Source organism: Gadus chalcogrammus, chromosome 5 (assembly GCF_026213295.1).
Source record: "Gadus chalcogrammus isolate NIFS_2021 chromosome 5, NIFS_Gcha_1.0, whole genome shotgun sequence".
Lineage (NCBI taxonomy): Eukaryota > Metazoa > Chordata > Actinopteri > Gadiformes > Gadidae > Gadus > Gadus chalcogrammus.
Window position 1 is genome coordinate 11,363,971 of NC_079416.1, and position 17,087 is coordinate 11,381,057.

At 44.4% G+C, this 17,087-nt stretch overlaps 3 protein-coding genes across 4 annotated transcripts in view; 2 read left to right on the forward strand and 1 right to left on the reverse strand.

The window, feature by feature from the left end:
- The first annotated feature begins 526 nt into the window (after window positions 1-526).
- Window positions 527-6,717, forward strand: LOC130383267 (hepatic sodium/bile acid cotransporter-like). Its single transcript, XM_056591392.1, has 6 exons — window positions 527-570; window positions 4,057-4,493; window positions 4,629-4,833; window positions 5,752-5,930; window positions 6,020-6,219; window positions 6,360-6,717. Exons 2-6 carry the CDS (start codon window positions 4,087-4,089, stop codon window positions 6,413-6,415), a joined length of 1,047 nt encoding a protein of 348 aa, XP_056447367.1. The 5' UTR covers window positions 527-570; window positions 4,057-4,086; the 3' UTR covers window positions 6,416-6,717.
- LOC130383263 (sushi domain-containing protein 6-like) lies at window positions 6,153-14,790 on the reverse strand. Of its 2 annotated transcripts, none has more exons than XM_056591383.1 (9): window positions 14,389-14,790; window positions 13,638-13,779; window positions 12,537-12,728; window positions 11,486-11,677; window positions 10,768-10,959; window positions 10,162-10,407; window positions 9,827-9,959; window positions 9,268-9,671; window positions 6,153-8,184 (listed from the first exon to the last, which is right to left on the reverse strand). In XM_056591383.1, the coding sequence occupies exons 2-9, from the start codon at window positions 13,753-13,755 to the stop codon at window positions 8,159-8,161; spliced, it is 1,503 nt and encodes a 500-aa protein (XP_056447358.1). In that variant the 5' UTR covers window positions 13,756-13,779; window positions 14,389-14,790; the 3' UTR covers window positions 6,153-8,158. The 2 variants fall into 2 exon arrangements, with proteins under 2 accessions (XP_056447358.1, XP_056447359.1); XM_056591384.1 differs by having other exon boundaries at window positions 6,154-8,184; window positions 10,162-10,356; window positions 14,389-14,788.
- Window positions 14,159-17,087, forward strand: part of fsip1 (fibrous sheath interacting protein 1) — a 28,574-nt gene continuing 25,645 nt past the window's right edge. Inside the window, exons 1-4 of the mRNA XM_056591391.1 lie at window positions 14,159-14,948; window positions 15,589-15,679; window positions 15,911-16,077; window positions 16,981-17,059. Coding sequence (XP_056447366.1) covers window positions 14,784-14,948; window positions 15,589-15,679; window positions 15,911-16,077; window positions 16,981-17,059 — 502 coding nt within the window. The 5' untranslated portion in view covers window positions 14,159-14,783. The remainder of the gene's footprint in view (window positions 14,949-15,588; window positions 15,680-15,910; window positions 16,078-16,980; window positions 17,060-17,087) is intronic.

Sequence of the window (17,087 nt, forward strand, 5' to 3'; positions counted from 1 at the left end):
TGTTCAAGAAATTATGTAAGAAAAGGTAAAATCCATGTTAAGTTAACGTTATATTGTCATGGTTGCTTGTTGCTATTGAAAATGGTCTATTTGTCTGCGTTCTGACAGTTGAGAAGTGTGTTACCAAACTGTTGGCACATCTGCTCATCTGGGAATTGTAATAATAAAGTATAGTGCCACAGAGGTGCAGGAGGTCCAGAGCTAGAAAAATACAGAAAATAAAGTTCAGAGAGGCAACCAGATGATACCGAATGAGTAAGAGATCAGTCAATAAAAAGTACCACTGCTGACATGGACACAGATGAGGAAGAGGGAGTTGTGTTTGTGGTATTTTGTGAATCAAATCATGCTTGTGACATTTATAGTCAAATATGTTGTTTGAGTATGTAAATAAAATGACAATAGTATAATAATAGTCTGATATATTTATGTATTTATTTATTTATTTCCACCGGGGGTTTTTGCATTCACATTCAGCCTCTCGCCACCAGGGGGGGCTGCAGCCCCCCCAGCCCCCCCCACTTCCAGCGTCCATGATCCCAACTTAACCATGAAGCATATCTGCAAACTGTAAGTCATTCATTTCTCATTACTCTTGGGCACATTGATGTATTTTGGCTTCCTGGTGAGGTAACCTGTTACCTGAAGGTTGATCTTAGTAGTAAGGATGTTTTATTGGTTCATGGGTTACTTAGGTATTTAGTTTATGTTTGTATTATATGATTTGTTAAAATGGTTACAGGCTCCAAGGTTATTGTTGTAAGCTGGAGTAATGGTTGGGTTCTGATATCTTCAGTCTTCTTTCATTCTACTCTCCAGAGCTCTGCATCTTCATCACATGAGTGTTGCTTTACTGATGAGGGTGTGGTCTGAGTGAGCAGAGGTGCATACTGGGATACAGAGCTGTCTCGAGTCTACAGGTCTGTAGACACGCCCCCTCAGGGGAAACCGAGTGTTTGAGAATCTGTCGTGACGTCAGTTACATGGACTGGAAGATGGAGACAGGGATTCAGAAGGAGAAACACCAGGGGGAGATGAGGGGGCTCCTCATCTCACGACTAAAACAAAACTTCAGTCTGACCAGAGAACCATGGAACACATTCAACAGTCCCCTCCAGGCATCGTGACTCCTCAGGAACAGTTTCATTTCCAAGAAGGTCTTATTTGGGGCCATCCCCATATGGATCCTGCTCCTCAAGAGCCAACCCCCTCCACTGGGTGGTCTTCTGAACAGATGACCTCCTTCCTGTCCTCAGGCTGACTAAAGCTGGCCGTTTGCATCTGTGAAGGCCCCTCATTCAGGAAACCACTGGACTACAAAGACATGACTTCAGAGATGTTGAATCAACCTGGTACACATTTTGGAGATGCCAAGCATAATCCATCACCAATATGGGACGCCACTGAAGAATGTTGTACATACTCTGGAGACATTGGTTGTTCTGTTATGGGGGCCCTGGCCAGGAGAGGCTGGGGGGGGGATGATGGAATGTTAGTTGCCTATGAGGTTGTACCCTGCATGATTGTTTGGCCCTGTTATGGCTCAGTGGTGTGGGTGTTGGGTTTGACATGAGATGGAAAGATTATGGAGCATCGGCTAGGGTTCTACTGTGTGTGTGGTCGCCCACGCACACTGGCATGGGGTTCTACATGCTGTCCTGGGTTCTATGTTGGGTGGTCGCGGCTTGCTTTGACAGTGATAAATGTTCATACGGGGGTTCTGTAGTGAATTGGCTTGGGATATTGGAATGGTCAACTAAATCATACCTGATGGCCCATTTTATCTGATAGCACCCTACCATTGTTGGGAACGGCAGTTACTGTTCCAGAATGACGTATGCCTTTCCTGAACGGCATATGCCGTTCCACCTGAACGGCAGTTACCGTTTCAGAACGGCATGTGCCGTTCCACCTGAACGGCATGTGCCGTTCCACCTGAACGGCATGTGCCGTTCCACCTGAACGGCAGTTTATGGCAAGCCATCCCCGCCAGAAAACGGCATCATTTAGACGCGGATCACCTTCATTACGCCGTAAAAAACGCCGTAAAATGTAGAAAAACTGAGTATTTTACGCCGTCATGCGCAAAAAACGCCGCTTTTTACGCCGCAATTAAGTCTTTCAAGAGCGCGCGTATAAAGCGCTGTTTTGAACATCAAACGCCGTTTTGACAGTCAGGCACTGCACATACGCATAGCATGCACGGAGCCCTGTAGCGCGGAGATCTTCATATAATTCTGCCTAGGCAAACTTTATATATAAATAAAAGAAAAGAAACGGCTCGCGGTCGGGAGCCGACTCCCATCGTTCACTTAAAAGAGCCGGCTCTTTGAACCGGCTTGTTCGTGACCGACCCATCACTAGTGCCTACAGCGATTTATCTACTAGTTTAAAGTCGACACCAGGATATACCACAAGGTGTCATTTTCCCCCTGTGAAATAAATACATACAAAATACATAAATACTAACCTGCTAATTAATTCCCTGTTAAATCATGTTGGTTGTGTGTTTTTCCAGCACTGAGAGCACCTATCACTCCAACATTCACTGTGTTCTGTGTCCTGCATTGCCTAGCAACCATTCTCAACCCCATGAAGCGCATAACAGAAACCCATTGACGCATGATCACTGCCAGTCCCGTAAGAGAGATTCAAGAGAATTAAAAGTATCTCAATCTTATTTATCAGGGAGAGATGTATTATACTGCAACCTAAATGGTGTGTTTTTGTGCCAGTGAGACAAAGTTAATGAACAAACTTGGTTCAAGTGAAAATATTCCACGTAATCAACACCATGATTACAATGCTTCCCCATGACGCATCCTAAACCAGAAGCAAAAAGAAAAAATAATTCTGGCCTTCTTGCTAAATTTCAATAACCAGTTCCTAATCCCCTTTTTTTGTAAAGCACTTGTAATAATTACAATATGAATATAATAGATACTATGATTATTCTTATAGGAGATTACAGAGTAAAGGTCAATTATACAATTTTATCCCAATTATCTAATAATTCAAACACAATGCTCTGTCTCCAGTAATAGCCAACACTCTATAGTAATGTTTATCCTTTCCCATGTGATCAGACTCCCATGTGATGCTAGGGAGGGGGGCTATCTGAAAAGAAAAGGGGCCTGAGAAGAATGTGGTTGATGAGGGGGTGGATGTGTGTTAGTTTGTGTGAGACAAGAGAGGGATAGAGAAGCACAGAGTACAGCAACAGTGCGTAAAGTGCACCAAGGAGGCAGCTGACAAATGATGAAGGTAAGAATTAAAAATGTGTCTTCTGATTTTTCATAAAAAAGGTTGTTACGGTGATAAGTGTCCATCTTTGAACCGGTTTGTAGATGGACGGGCAATTTGAAGAACATCTTCTTGAAAGAAACAACTTTCACCCCCTATGGGCCTCTTGATTACACATGCGATTTGGTGACCCACAGGGTGGGTTTTGTGTGCCAGTGTTGGTTAGTTTGTTAGAGCCTGGTTAGTTTGTTATCACAAGGGGTACAGGGATTCCTTCCACCAGAGAAACAAGAGAAGCAATCAGGCAAGGAGCCAACATCATTTTGTACAAAAAATGTAATTCACTGCAAAAATAAAATTTTACTATTGACATTTTTCTCCAAAGCTACTTCCAGTAATTACTATTCCCGGAGTATTGCAAAAATATTCCTACATACAGTTTCAAAATCTAAATCATACAATACAATATAGCAGGAGCAGAGGCTGAACTCATTATCGTTAGGTACATTTATAAAATGTTGTTGAATGGAAATACTCAAAGCTTGTTAAATAATTATCTGTGCTCAAGACTCAAACCAATAATTGAAAGACGGTAAGCTTGTCATTATGCTGGTGTGGATTTCTCTTATACTCTCAGTGTTTGGAACAATGTTCATCATGCGTCAATTTCAAGAGTATTCTCTCAAAACAGTTATTGGAAAGTCAAATAATCTTTTCTTTTTTTTTAACATTTATGCCTGAATTGGCTCCAGTTAAAGTCCTCAGGCTCAGTCACATCCTTGTCCTTTGTATGTTTGCATTCATAAAATCTAGGGTAAACTCACACTACTGTAGACATCCAGGATGAGTGCAATCAGCAACCTGACACAGCAAGCAGCCTTGGAAAGCAGCAGCCTCTACAATGGATCGAAGGGGTCTTACAATGGGAGCAGCGGTTACCAGAACCCCTTCTCACCCACTATGGACAAAGCCATCAATGGCTTCACCATCATCATCCTCTTCATCACAATGGTGTCTCTTGGGTGCACGATGGAAGTGGCCAAGATCAAGGACCACATCTTCAAGCCAAAGGGGGTTGCCATTGCTGTGGTGGCCCAGTTCGGCATCATGCCGCTGACTGCCTTTTGCCTGGCCACCGTCTTCAAGCTGGAGCAGATTGAGGTCCTGACTGTGTTGATCTGTGGGTGTTGCCCAGGGGGAAACCTATCCAACATTTTCTCTCTGGCACTGAAGGGAGACATGAACCTGAGGTAAATCATTCTCGAATCGTGTTAAATGATTACCTGCTTTTTCATCAACTGCAAATACAGGACTACAAGCCTAAACTTGAACCTGAAAGTGTTCAGCGTTCCATGCCTGATTTCTGTCCTTGTGTTTCGTTTCAGTATTGTCATGACCACATTCTCGACGCTCGCTGCCCTGGGAATGATGCCCCTCCTGCTGCTCATCTACAGCCAGGGCTTGGGCAGTCTGCAGAACGCTGTGCCATACACAGGCATCACCATCGCCCTCTTCATGACCCTCGTTCCCTGTGGCTTCGGCATCGCCCTCAATCATTACAAACCCAAATACTCAGCTGTGGTGATCAAGGTGGGCCCTTCCTTCCTTCTGAACTCAGACATTAGTTACCTCCACCGAGGAGGTTATGTTCTCTCGTTTGTGTGTCTGTCCTTCTGTGTATCTGTGTGGGAAACTGCGCCGGCAACCAGAAGCCTCAGAAGATGATTTTGAACATAAGATGAACAGATTGATTTCTGCAGTGGACTGTCTCCAACATGGGTTTGATTCTAAACCTTTACAAACTCTTTGTCGAAGGATGTTGGGGGCCAGACAGGATGTTTTAACTTGTTTTCCCAGCGGCTAGGGGAAACATTGAGTTGGTTTGCTCTTTGGATGGCATATCTTTTATAAGACCAACAATACTGCTGGAACAGGGTGATGGCATTTCAGCTGAGTCTTCCATTCAGTGTGAACTGAAAAAGCCACCAAGTCATCAAAAGCCATGACAGCATAATCAAAATACATAAAACCTTTTTGAGTCAGTTCTTTTACAGATTGTCACCCCAAGGAAATGATTGGTGCAATCATTTTCAGGCGAAATAAAGTGAAACGCCCTGGACACACAGATTAAGGCTTATCTGCCATCAGATTTAGGATGTTTAAGTAAAGGCTGGTTTGTGTGACTAGTGTGCGGTATATCTCAGCACCCTATGCTAATTGTGCAATGTCTCATGGTAATGAAGATGTTTGGTAACCTCCCCAAGCCCCGCAACATTTCTAAAGGGACCTTCTGGGTTGTCATTGGATTCAGCTCGGAGCAGCCAATTGGCTCCCTCAAAGCCAGGCCGACTTCTACTAAGCTGATTCCTTAGCAGTGGTCTTTGCTCTACTGAGCACATTGCTTAGTTGAACAGTGATTTGTGGTCACATGTTAACATTTGTTTGCCTTCTTACAATTGACTTTTCCTGGATGCGATACGCCTCTCATCTGAAGCTCCCTCTTGGTAGGTTGGTCTCAGCATCTGTCTCATTTCCTCGGTGGCCGTCGGCGTCATGTCGGGCATCACCATCGGGGGGTCGGTGTGGGTGGTGCTGTCGCCACAGATCATGTCTGTGGCCGCACTGATGCCGCTGACCGGCTATACGCTCGGTTACGTCATGTCCACCATCTTTAAACAAAACCATCAGTAAGTGAACTATTTTAATGGAACTCATTTAACATTTGGGACATTTTGCTGAATAAGTGTCACACAAAGCAAACTTTTTTTTTGGTCAGATGTAGAAGGACTATCTCCATGGAGACAGGCTGCCAGAACATCCAGCTGTGTGCAACCATCTTGAAGGTGGCGTTCTCTCCTGAGGTCATCGGCCCCCTATATCTCTTCCCCCTCATCTATATTGTGTTCCAGGGAGGCGAAGCCCTTGTTTTCATCCTGCTATTCAGATGTTACGAAGCGTTTAAGCCCAAAATTGAGGGTAAATGTCACAGCTGAACATATTGTGCTATCATGTTTTTCTTAATTCTCACCATCTCCAGTGTGAAGCAAGCAAGTTCAACCCCTCATCTTTCAAAAGTCTTGCTTCTAATCCATTTACTTTTTTGTTTGCTTGTACAGAAAAGACAGTACATCCAAATGTTAACGTTAACATGGAGGAAATTAAAACGTATTGAAGGAGTTTGCGGTTGGATCTCCCAGGCTGAAGTGCTGCAGAACGATGTGTACAGTGTGATCAATGGAGGGTCGAGGACAAACAGCCTCCTCCCTTCATGTCGTTTACCTCAGGCAGTAACATGACACGGATATGTGTGTCACATGTCTAGAGACACTGCTCTTTAGTACGCATAAATTTAATTTTTATATTGAAACAATCTGACGATTGTTAAATTAATATTGCTATAAAGAACTATCTTTTAGGGTAAATGTTTTGAAATAATATATCACAAAATCATTACAAAAATAAGATTGTGTTTAGAGTAAGATTAGACATGTTTTTATAATGTTATAATAATTATGTTTGCGTGTAAATTTACTTTGAAATATGCAGAGATGTAAAGTTTATTAATAAATTACCATAAGGAGGCCAACTGAAACACATTTGTCTGCGGTATTTTGTGGCATTAAAAATAACAATGAAAACAATGGTAAAATCGACACCTCAAATAATATTTAATTTGAATGAACATAGTATATACAGTTAAAACATAAGTTATTATTTTTACAAATATTAAAATACAATCTTTAAAACAAAAAAAGTCCTTTGCTAAATCCAAAAGGAAAGCAAAACGTAAACTTGAATTCTGACATCATACCATAATGAACAATAAGTAATTTGTTTCAGATTTTCCCATCAACATTAAAAGCTGTGATATTACATGCCTGCGGTAGAGTTCCACCCAAGCACTGTGAAAAGATCCTTTTTAGAAAACCTTTTTCCAGGATTGTGGAAGCATAAAAAGAAAAGGAAATAAAAGAACTGTGGCTGATCAACAGCAATCTGGACATAAACACTCAATACTAACCCCATAACCAAGACTCAGCGAGAGCAGCCTTTACAAGCAACCAGAATAAATTAAGTTTGAACATTTTTCAGGGGCGAGGTGTGTTAAAGCTACACAAAACGATCACGAAAGGCGTCGACGTCAATTCACATTCATTATGAAAACATCATTCAATTCCAGTGAATTCCTTTTCTTACAGATGCTTGTGCATAGAAGTGAAAAGCTAAGGCCATTGGAAGGGGTATGAATGTAAATGGTAGGAAAGTCCTAGGGCCCCAGCTCTTCTGGGCTAAAGGACCAGACGACTCACTAGATGGTTAAATCCAGTCTACGCGCATCTCACAGTCTTCAGAGTCCTGTGACTCTGGACATAATGGAGGGGGAAAATAAAAACAGATTAAAAGAATGTGTGCTTGGGTATGACAGTCCCGGGGTTGGCTTGGCAGGCCTTCATGCATCATTCCTGGTGCACGTGTAGTGTGTTAACCCCCAGGTTAACAACGTACATTGGGCAAGACATAGTGACGAGATGGATCCCTCTCTAAATACATACCTTGCTGCTCCCTCATGGGGCTTTCTCTCTTTTTTTTTTGCGCCTAAATCCCAAGCTAAGCCGAATTGACCAAAAGATCAAACTTATGCATTTGAGTCAGACATTAAGTACACGCAAGGATTCCTATAAAATGTTGAAGCATTTACGTATGTACAATGTGGAATCCCATCCCTCTAGGGGTGCGCGGGGGGATTCTGAAAGTCAAGCAGCCTGTTTGAGCCGGTGCGTCGGGCGGTCAGATGGGGGGGTATTCTGTGTTGACAGCTGCCGTCGTCTTGCTCAACGCCACAGTGTGGGGAAGAAGCAGCAACGGCACCATGCAGTCTCTGATGTGTTCGGGCACTGCGTCCGGTCGGTCAGTCTCAGGCCTCCTTCAACAAAGGCATATCTGCGGAGGGGGACAAACAGAGAACCACACGTTCAATGTAGTGCTGTCAAGGGATTAAAATATTTAATCGCGATTGTTGTCATAATTAACTCGCGATTAATCGCACATTTTTTCTATTCTAAATATCCCTTGATTACGTGCTGCTAGCCTTTTATTGAGATCAGAGTGTTGAGAAGGACAGTAATAAAATATATTTGGTAGGATGGATATAAGAGAGACCCGCATTGAATTCACCCCGGTCCACTTGACATCAGGCTGTGCATGACAGTGGTAGGCCTACAGTAAAACTTCAATAGCCCAGGCTTTTATTTGTTTCAATCACTGAACTTTCGAACAAAACTCTTGCTCAGCAAAGATGGGAAGTACTATAATATTTATTATTTAAACCAGTATGAATATTCCTACCGTACGTAGGCCTACACACATTACCAAGCTATCGAATAACGCCCACACACACACACACACACACACAGGTAATCTGGAGAGTCGGGAGAATTCCCGGTGGGCCGTTAACGTTTCGGGGCTATCGGGCTGATTACTGTGGGATAACAATATTGCGTTCATAAAAGTTCCTTGCCGCGCCGTCCGGCAGCCTGAGCTGTGCACCCGCAACCTCTCACTCACTCAACAACCGCGACACAAAAATACTGTCAACGTCGCAACCAAGTCGATTTTGTCTAGAGGGGAGTAACTGAGCGCCCCCTCCCAAAGTGGTACAGCCCAGGTGGGCCTTGAACTGCGATTGGTCAGAAAGACATAACAGCTAATGACAACATTGAACTCTCGTGCAGGCTCGAACATACACACACTCTTAAGGAGTTTTTCACCCGCTCCGTATCCTTGCTTCCCCCGACAAGTTTGTTCGACGTGCTTGCTGTTTAGTTTCCGGTGTAGCTAGATCCGGTATGGTGTCGTTTTTCTAACGTGATTAGATGTTGATTTAACGCCGTTAAAATTGGTTTGCGTTAACGCCATTAATAACGCGTTAAACTGACAGCACTAGTTCAATACCATCCTTCAACAACAACAACCCTAACAACGACAGCTGCTTAGCAGAGCGAGCGAGCGGTTCCGGGCCCTTACCATCGGAGAAGTCCATATCTGAGTCCACCAGGGACAGGCTGTGTTGATCCCTGCTGGTGGGGGGCTTGTTATGGTGGGAGGGGGCCGCGCCGGCGGCCCCTGCGTGGTGCTCCAGGGCCCAGCAGGACGATGAGGGGGACGGCGTGGAGGAGGAGCAGGAGGAGGAGGAGAAGGAGGGCGGTAAAGTGTGGACCACCGCCATCTCCGAGTGCTGGTGGGACGAGGGTCTGGAGGGGCCCGCCTCTGGACTCTGCTCGCCCTCCGACAGCACGATCTGCACCCGGGACTCGGGACCCGGGGTGGGGGGCCCCCCGCCGTTCACCGCCTCCTCGTAGGAGGGCAGGGTCACCTGGACGCCCTCCACCATGATGGACACGGGCTGCCCGGTCACTCCCTGATCCCGGCTGGCCGAGAGAACACAACACAGCCTTACTGTGAGGTTACATTACGACACTCTACGTTAACCACCCAACAAGCGCCTGACCCGACATACGGTCTGAACCCGGATTATCCGAGATGAGAAGCGCCCGGGGAAGGGAGGACTGGCGACCGCACTCACCGGTGGAAGGACTTGAGCCTAGGCTGCAGCAGCACAAACAGCACCACCAGCAGCAGGACCAGAGCCACAGAGCTCGCCGTAGACGCCACGATGGACAGCGTGGGCATCCCCAGTGGCAGCTTTGGATCGCGGTCTGTGGGGGGCGGCACAGACATGGGAGTAAACAAACAGGATTTCTAATGGCATTATACTAATGAAAATAATAATATATCTCATTTATCTAGCACCTTTCATTGTCAGTGAAAATCTCATGGTGCTGTTACAGTGCATTAAAGTCACTAAAAACAGTAAAAACGACATCAGGGGAAAAACTAGATAAACCGTCCCCTGTTTACCTCCATCCATCAGGCAGCTGATCTGCATGGGGTCGTCCCACTCCCCGTTCAGGCAGGTCAGGTACTTGTAGTCCCCCTTGAGGATGAAGCCCTCGCCGCAGAAGTACTCGATGACCGTGGCGTGGGAGAGGCTGAGGCAGGGCGCGGGGTGGCAGGTGTAGCCCCCGTTCTCCGGCTCGTACGGGGGGAGGCACACTGTTCGCGGATCGACAGATTCCTCATTAGAGAGACTCTTACTCTGGGACCCTGTGTTCCGGAAAGCAGGCAGGATGATCGAACCGTGGGGGAGCGTCTCTGCTGGCCGCACTAGTGCGTCCGTTAACCATGACGTTTGACCAACACACTGCATTAAGCGCGAGCGTGAACAACAGCAATGTCTTACTTGCATCATTTTGTCATCAATGTACTGGTTTGTGTAATTACAATTGTAGCAGGCATGCTCACGTTTAACGCCATCAAGCGGAATTAACACCGCAAAGCAATTTTGACAAATGACATCGGGAACGGCTGTTTATGTGAAGCCAGGAGAGACGGACACACTGGGTCGATCTCCCAGACTGGGTCTAGCGTGGTCCTTTAAGGGTCACGGGGCGCTGGTGAATTTACCGTCACTCCGGATGCAGCGGGGCGGCTCCGACGACCAGCGGCCCAGCGGGCTGCAGGTGAGCAGGCTGGCTCCCTCCACCAGGAAGCCCGAGTCACAGCTGTACTGCAGCACCGTGCCCACGGGGAAGGAGCCCCGGTTGCTCTCGCTCAGGTTGGTGGAGCCGTGTTGCACCATGACCGGCCTCACACACACTAGGGGGAGGGAAAGAGGAAGAGAGTTACACACCACTAGGTCACGCCAAAATAGGCTCGGCGGTATCAAGGGTGTTAAGAAATACTGTTCAAATGATTAATCAATACCATCAAAAAATACAGACTCTCTATTCAACTAGTTTCTGACATCTTATGAATAAATATATTATGTTGATAATAATTCTGTAAAAGTTAGTATATATAAATAAATAGTCCAAAATAAATTTGCCGTTACATTTTGATATGAACATCCTTACTGTACCGATAATTGTTTCTCTTTCTTCTGACAAATTAACTCATGTAAGTCGCTTTGGATGAAAGCGCCTGCTAAATTCCCTAAATGTAATGGTAATTTTAGAAAGACATAGGTTTCTTCGCCAACAATTAACAGCTGGCACGGTTCCCAAGCGTTTCACGTTGTTCCACGTTGTTCCACGTGGTTCCACAACATCGTGACATCAAAGCTGAAGGGACATTTATAGCAGTTTAGCGATGACGTACGTTAGAGTTGGAACCAACCACCAACCTTGGCTGACGCAGCTGACCTGCGTCGACGCGTCCCACTGTCCCTCCTGGCAGGTGACGTATTTGTAGTCCCCCTTGAGGAGGAAGCCCTGGTCGCAGAAGAACTCGATGACGGTTCCGTCTGAGAACCGGCGGCAGGGCGACGGGTGGCAGGTGTAGCCGCCGTTTGCCGGCTCAAAGGGAGTCCGACACACTGATGAGGAGGAGGAGACGAGAGCACAGCATGTAGAACAGAACGCACAACAGGGTCCCTCTTTGGCAGGCTTGAATCATGTTGTTTTTTTGACTATGGACAAATGATACGCCACCGCCATTTTTAAAACAGCAGGGGACTGTGTGTGTGTGTGTGTGTGTGTGTGTGTGTGTGTGTGTGTGTGTGTGTGTGTGTGTGTGTGTGTGTGTGGTGTGTGTGTGTGTGTGTGTGTGTGTGTGTGTGTGTCGTCAGCAATTGAGTAGACGAGCGAGGAGAGCGAGCGGTAGCGTATGTGTCAAAGTCTAGTGAAGAATCGAACAAGTCCGGTTATGTGTAAGAATGAAGTAGTCAATCTACTTGCCTGTCAATCTGACCACTTGACCTGAGTGATACAATTTAGCCAGACATTTAATTTGTCTGCACTAACAGCTAATATCATGTGGCTGGATCTGGACTGGAAGGATAGGAGGGATAGAAAGGTGTGTCGCGCTTTCTGCCTTCTCGCACCGCGAGACAGGTTTGTGGCTCTAAGTGTCACGATTTCAGTTTCGATACGCATATCATTACAGCCCTAGTGGAAACCATAGTTGTAAATATCACGAAACTGTAACCTCTGTACTCAAATTACCTCCTGTGCTTTGTTAACTACTAACAAATGAAAAAAGCTGTATTTCTCTTCAGGAAGTATAAATCACAAGCGTTTATAAAGTACAGTCAAACTAGTGACTCTGTGATTCATGCCTCCTCAAAAGGGTGTTCAACTCTTTGGCAGGTCGGTCTTAAGCAGGCAGATTCTATATCTTATAGAGAAGCAAATGAAACAAACCCAACCCCACATAACCTAGTATGTTCGTCTTACGGCCACTGTGGACGCATCGCGGCGGCTCCGCCGACCAGTGTCCCAGCGGGGTGCAGGTGAGGGTGCTGGGCCCGTCCGCCACGTAGCCGGGGTCACAGCTGTACTGGAGCACGGTCCCTGTGGGGAGGGAACCCCGGTTGCTCTCCGTTAGGTTGACCCAGCTGTTCGGCACCATGTAGGGCCTCACGCATCCTGCGGTGGAGAGGGGAGAAAGGGGCGCGATCTGAGAAAAGGTTTTGCGGTTTTAGACTAGAAATCAAGCGGCTATTGTAGCAGCTTCACGTGTGCCCTGCGTGAGACTCGACATGGCTGCTGTGTTGTTGATCTGCAAGGAAAACAAGAGCCATGAGAGGAGAGCGACCTGTGTCTAGAACGATAGTTCTGGGTGGTAGAAGACCATACATAAAAATGTAGTTAGAAAGAATAGAAAGAGTAAGTGTAACTCTATGGTCTATATGGAGAAGTTATAAATGGGTCATATTACAATGCGATATTGGAACAAGGGAAAGTAGGCAGGACAAGCTATATACTTTTTATCAGCTTTGGCAGGGTTGCAATCTGTCTGCCTGTTGACCTTATTTATGGTGTTGTGCGTTTTCTGGGTCAGGCATGTGGGGCTTTTTATTGCTTCCCCACGGTTGAAGTAAACTTAAGTTAAGTGTTGGAAGAGAGCCTTGTGATTGTGAGAAACTAACCTCCTCAGGTTGTCAAAGCACAAACTGGCCAATTGACTGCAATATATATGCAATTGTAAACACACCTTTGTAAAATGTCTGCTAGCTATTGCCACTCTTTGACCCAACTAAACATACTGGAGGAAAAGGCTGGCTGATCAATCTAAATATTCAAGTCAAATGTAATTTGAATTTTCAACAGAGGTTTAAGTAAACGTCCAAGATTTCATGCAGGTTGATTATCTATTAAAGCAAGTTGCCACATTGTGCCAGGTGAGACATGAGTCATATGCATGACTGATATTTTAATTGATTACTAATGTATAACACAATTTGTATATTTTTGTTAATCAGGCAATTTGACAGTTTATCTCACTGGCCCCATGGTAATTGTGGAATCGATAAAACTTCCAACTGTGTAACTCACCTAAGCCATGTCCAGTCGACAACACTGCGAGAACAACAAGCAGGGAGAAGGGTCGTATGTTGCCAGAAGTGCAGGGCCAATAGGCGTCTGATATTGACGCAACCATTCCATTGCACATCTTTCCTGGCAGACACAAGCCGACCTGGCAAGAACACAGGAGGACTTAACGTAAACAGACATACACATGAATGCAATGGCGACCAATCCGAAAACCTTGACCCAATGCGGACACCTGCATGACGCATGAATTCTGCATAAACTGGACAGTTGCCAGTGAAATGGGCGTAATTTACGAAGGAACGTTCTTATTTCCTAGTACTTTAACACGGCGACGAAAAAGGATCTTCCGCTTGTTCACAAACAGTCGTATACTGTTTGAATTAACGCATTGGATTTAAATCGACAAACAGGTGAACGTTTGGTTGAGTTATAGTTAGACTATGAGCTGTGGTTGTGACCTGGTTGGGAACGGCCGGACTATGCAGCTACACGCCCATTTCCACTCGCTTCCTTGTTGTTGCCCTACAGCCCCACCAGAGAGAACAATGCAACAGTCTAAGGACAGCTATTATAAAACATCGCCAACACATGAATGCTCACGCCATTGATATATTCGGAAATATAATACCTGAATACAAGGAAAAACGTTTTACCGGGCTGTCATTGTTAGCTTCCCTGTTGGTTAATCCCATATTATTTTAGCTAGCGTGCTAACGGGCTCAATAGCAAAGCAATTCTCGACGGTACTTACCACAACACTGCCTCGTATCCCCCTCAACCTCTTCCACTCTCGCTAAGTGGTCATTCAACACTAGTATAAATCCATCATCAGGTTCACATAAGGTTTTACTGGAAAACAGGGGGTATACAATTACACCGAAAGGCAGTGTGGCTAAAGTGACAGCTAGCTAGCCTGGTAACCTCTAGCCCGCTAGCCGAAGTGATCGAATCTGAAACCCCAGCTGGGCGGGGGGTGGACCCTGATGACGTCACGTAACCTTAGAAACCAAAAAGTCACGTTAACTATATGGATGTAAACATCCGGTTGAGTTGGCGTCCGTAGTTACCAACCGAAAACGTAAAATGTATTTTAGTAGCGTCTGGTTTGGCTAAAACCCTCAAACAGAAACAACAGCCAGGACGGATATGACGAGGGGCACTCTGGATCGAAGACCCCGGTCTGCATCGAGTGAGCGGCCAGGTAGCCGGGCATCGAGCGTGTCCTCAGACGAACTTCAGGTTGTCAGCAGGAGTCCAAGCGGTCTTTCAACCCGCCTTGATGCTCTGAGGAACGAGAACGCCAACCCACAGGTAACAATAAATGAATAAATAAAGATGTATTGGCCTATATTTACGGAAGAGTATTAGCGCCATACGTGAATTATTTTGAATTCTGAGTAAAGTCTGAAGTCTGAGAAAAAATTAGAATGTCAGCAGTCAACTTAAAATATAAAATCAAATGTGGCCCTAATCCTCTACCGTATAAATCTTTACAGTAAAACATGTACAGGGATATCCTAGAAGGCTTCACGTGAAATCTGCTCAACGAAGCAAATACATATTTAACGCACTTTGATGTAAAAAATATGAAGAAAATCCAGCATCTACAGGCCCATATGAAAAAGGCCCATATCTTCGATTTTTCCAAAATCTCACCTTAAGGAAAGTCAGCATTACATGATATTTAAAGCATTCGCACTCCATCATGAGGACACAAATATTTGTTTAATTCTAAAGCGGACACGAGAGCTTAATGAGGCTGAATGAACATTTTATTTATTTATTCATTCCGCGATAAAGAACGTCCATCTGTACATTATCTCGCCTATTCCATTTTACACCGAATATAGCATGCGGTAATTGACCAATCAGAATCGAAAATTCAACAAAGCCTCTCAATAAACCAATATAAAGGAAATTTTATATTGGTGGTTGCACAATCTTTTATTAGGTATCCACGATGACCTTAAATGATGATAACTACCTTGAGGATGAGCCAAGTACAAGTGAAAGCAGTCTCTTACAAAATCATACGGACGAAGGTTAGTGTACAGTAGGTAGACAGTCTCAAGTTTCTAAATTATAAAGAGAGGAAAGTATACCATTATTTTTTACCATGCATGTGCCTAGCTGTATTTCTCATCCCATGCACGATCAACTTTATGTCCATTATATTTAAGTTTACAATTGGTATTCCTATAGGGTTATGGAGATCCAAAAATGAACCATAATGTATTTTTCAACTGTAACATGCACATGTGACCTTCTTTCAGATGCCAAGGCTATGCCTATTAACAGAAAACATAGGGATTGTAAAACTCAAGAAGCACTGGTTGAAATGGCCAGATTGGACTTTGTCTTGGCTGCATCTGAACTGAAGCTAAACCAGGTTAAGTTACAAAGGAAAGAATGGAGTCAAAAGCGTTGGAGTGAATACATGGTATGTAAACAAATTGTGGTTTTAAATAAGTTATTTGTCACTAGGCCTCTTTCTCAGGTTTTGGCCTTAATTAACATACCCAAGGTAGATATCACAGCAACTACAAGGGCTATAATATGTAATCTTGATACCAAAAGAAAGAGAGTTAGGGTTACCAATCCATAGTCTATCATCAGTGAGATTGATATGAAAGGGAAATAATGAATGTGGACAACACTGGGTCAGAGAGAATACAGTTAAAAAGCAGCCATTAATAGAAGATATTATACACGCTTGAAATACATTTCCTGTTTTAGGGTGAATACCACCTAGCACTTTAGCAACTGGTAGCACATCGCACAACATCTAACCTGTTCCAATAATTGATGCTAATAAAGGGAAGTAGGGCCAAGATAGATAGCAAGGGTTGAGTAGAGGTAGGCTAAGCCTGAGACTCTAAATATAAACAATAAATTGAATCGAAACCATTTAACCCCTCTATTTAACGTCAGGGCAAATTTAATTGAATGAAAAAAGCCAAGCCATTTTAATTGTGGCCCCAAGATGTCAATAGAGAATGTGTTCTGATAGAAGGCAATTTATCATTTTTTTAAGAAAAGGGGTCATGAAATACGTAGCCCCTTTTCTTACATGTTTATTATTTAGTTTGGTGTTAGAATTGTGTTTAATTTTGCCAGCAATGAAGATTGATCCATTGAGAATTGAATCGCTTTAGGCTGTGTCACATGATGCTTTCTTAATTCTTGATCTACACTGTCTGTGCTAAACTGTGTGAAGATATTGACAATCTGTGAAGGCTACATTTGTATATTTGCATACAGATTTCAGATGTATATACGTGTTGTCAATCTTTTCACACCAATAATATTGATACAAATCGACCCTATACCACCCCGATGGCAGAGTATACCAAGGACATATGAATCTACTGCCGAAGCTGAAAACACAAAGTCGTTTTTGGCACTGGAAGCACCTCATCAAGGTATGGATACTAATTGAAAAGTTTTCCT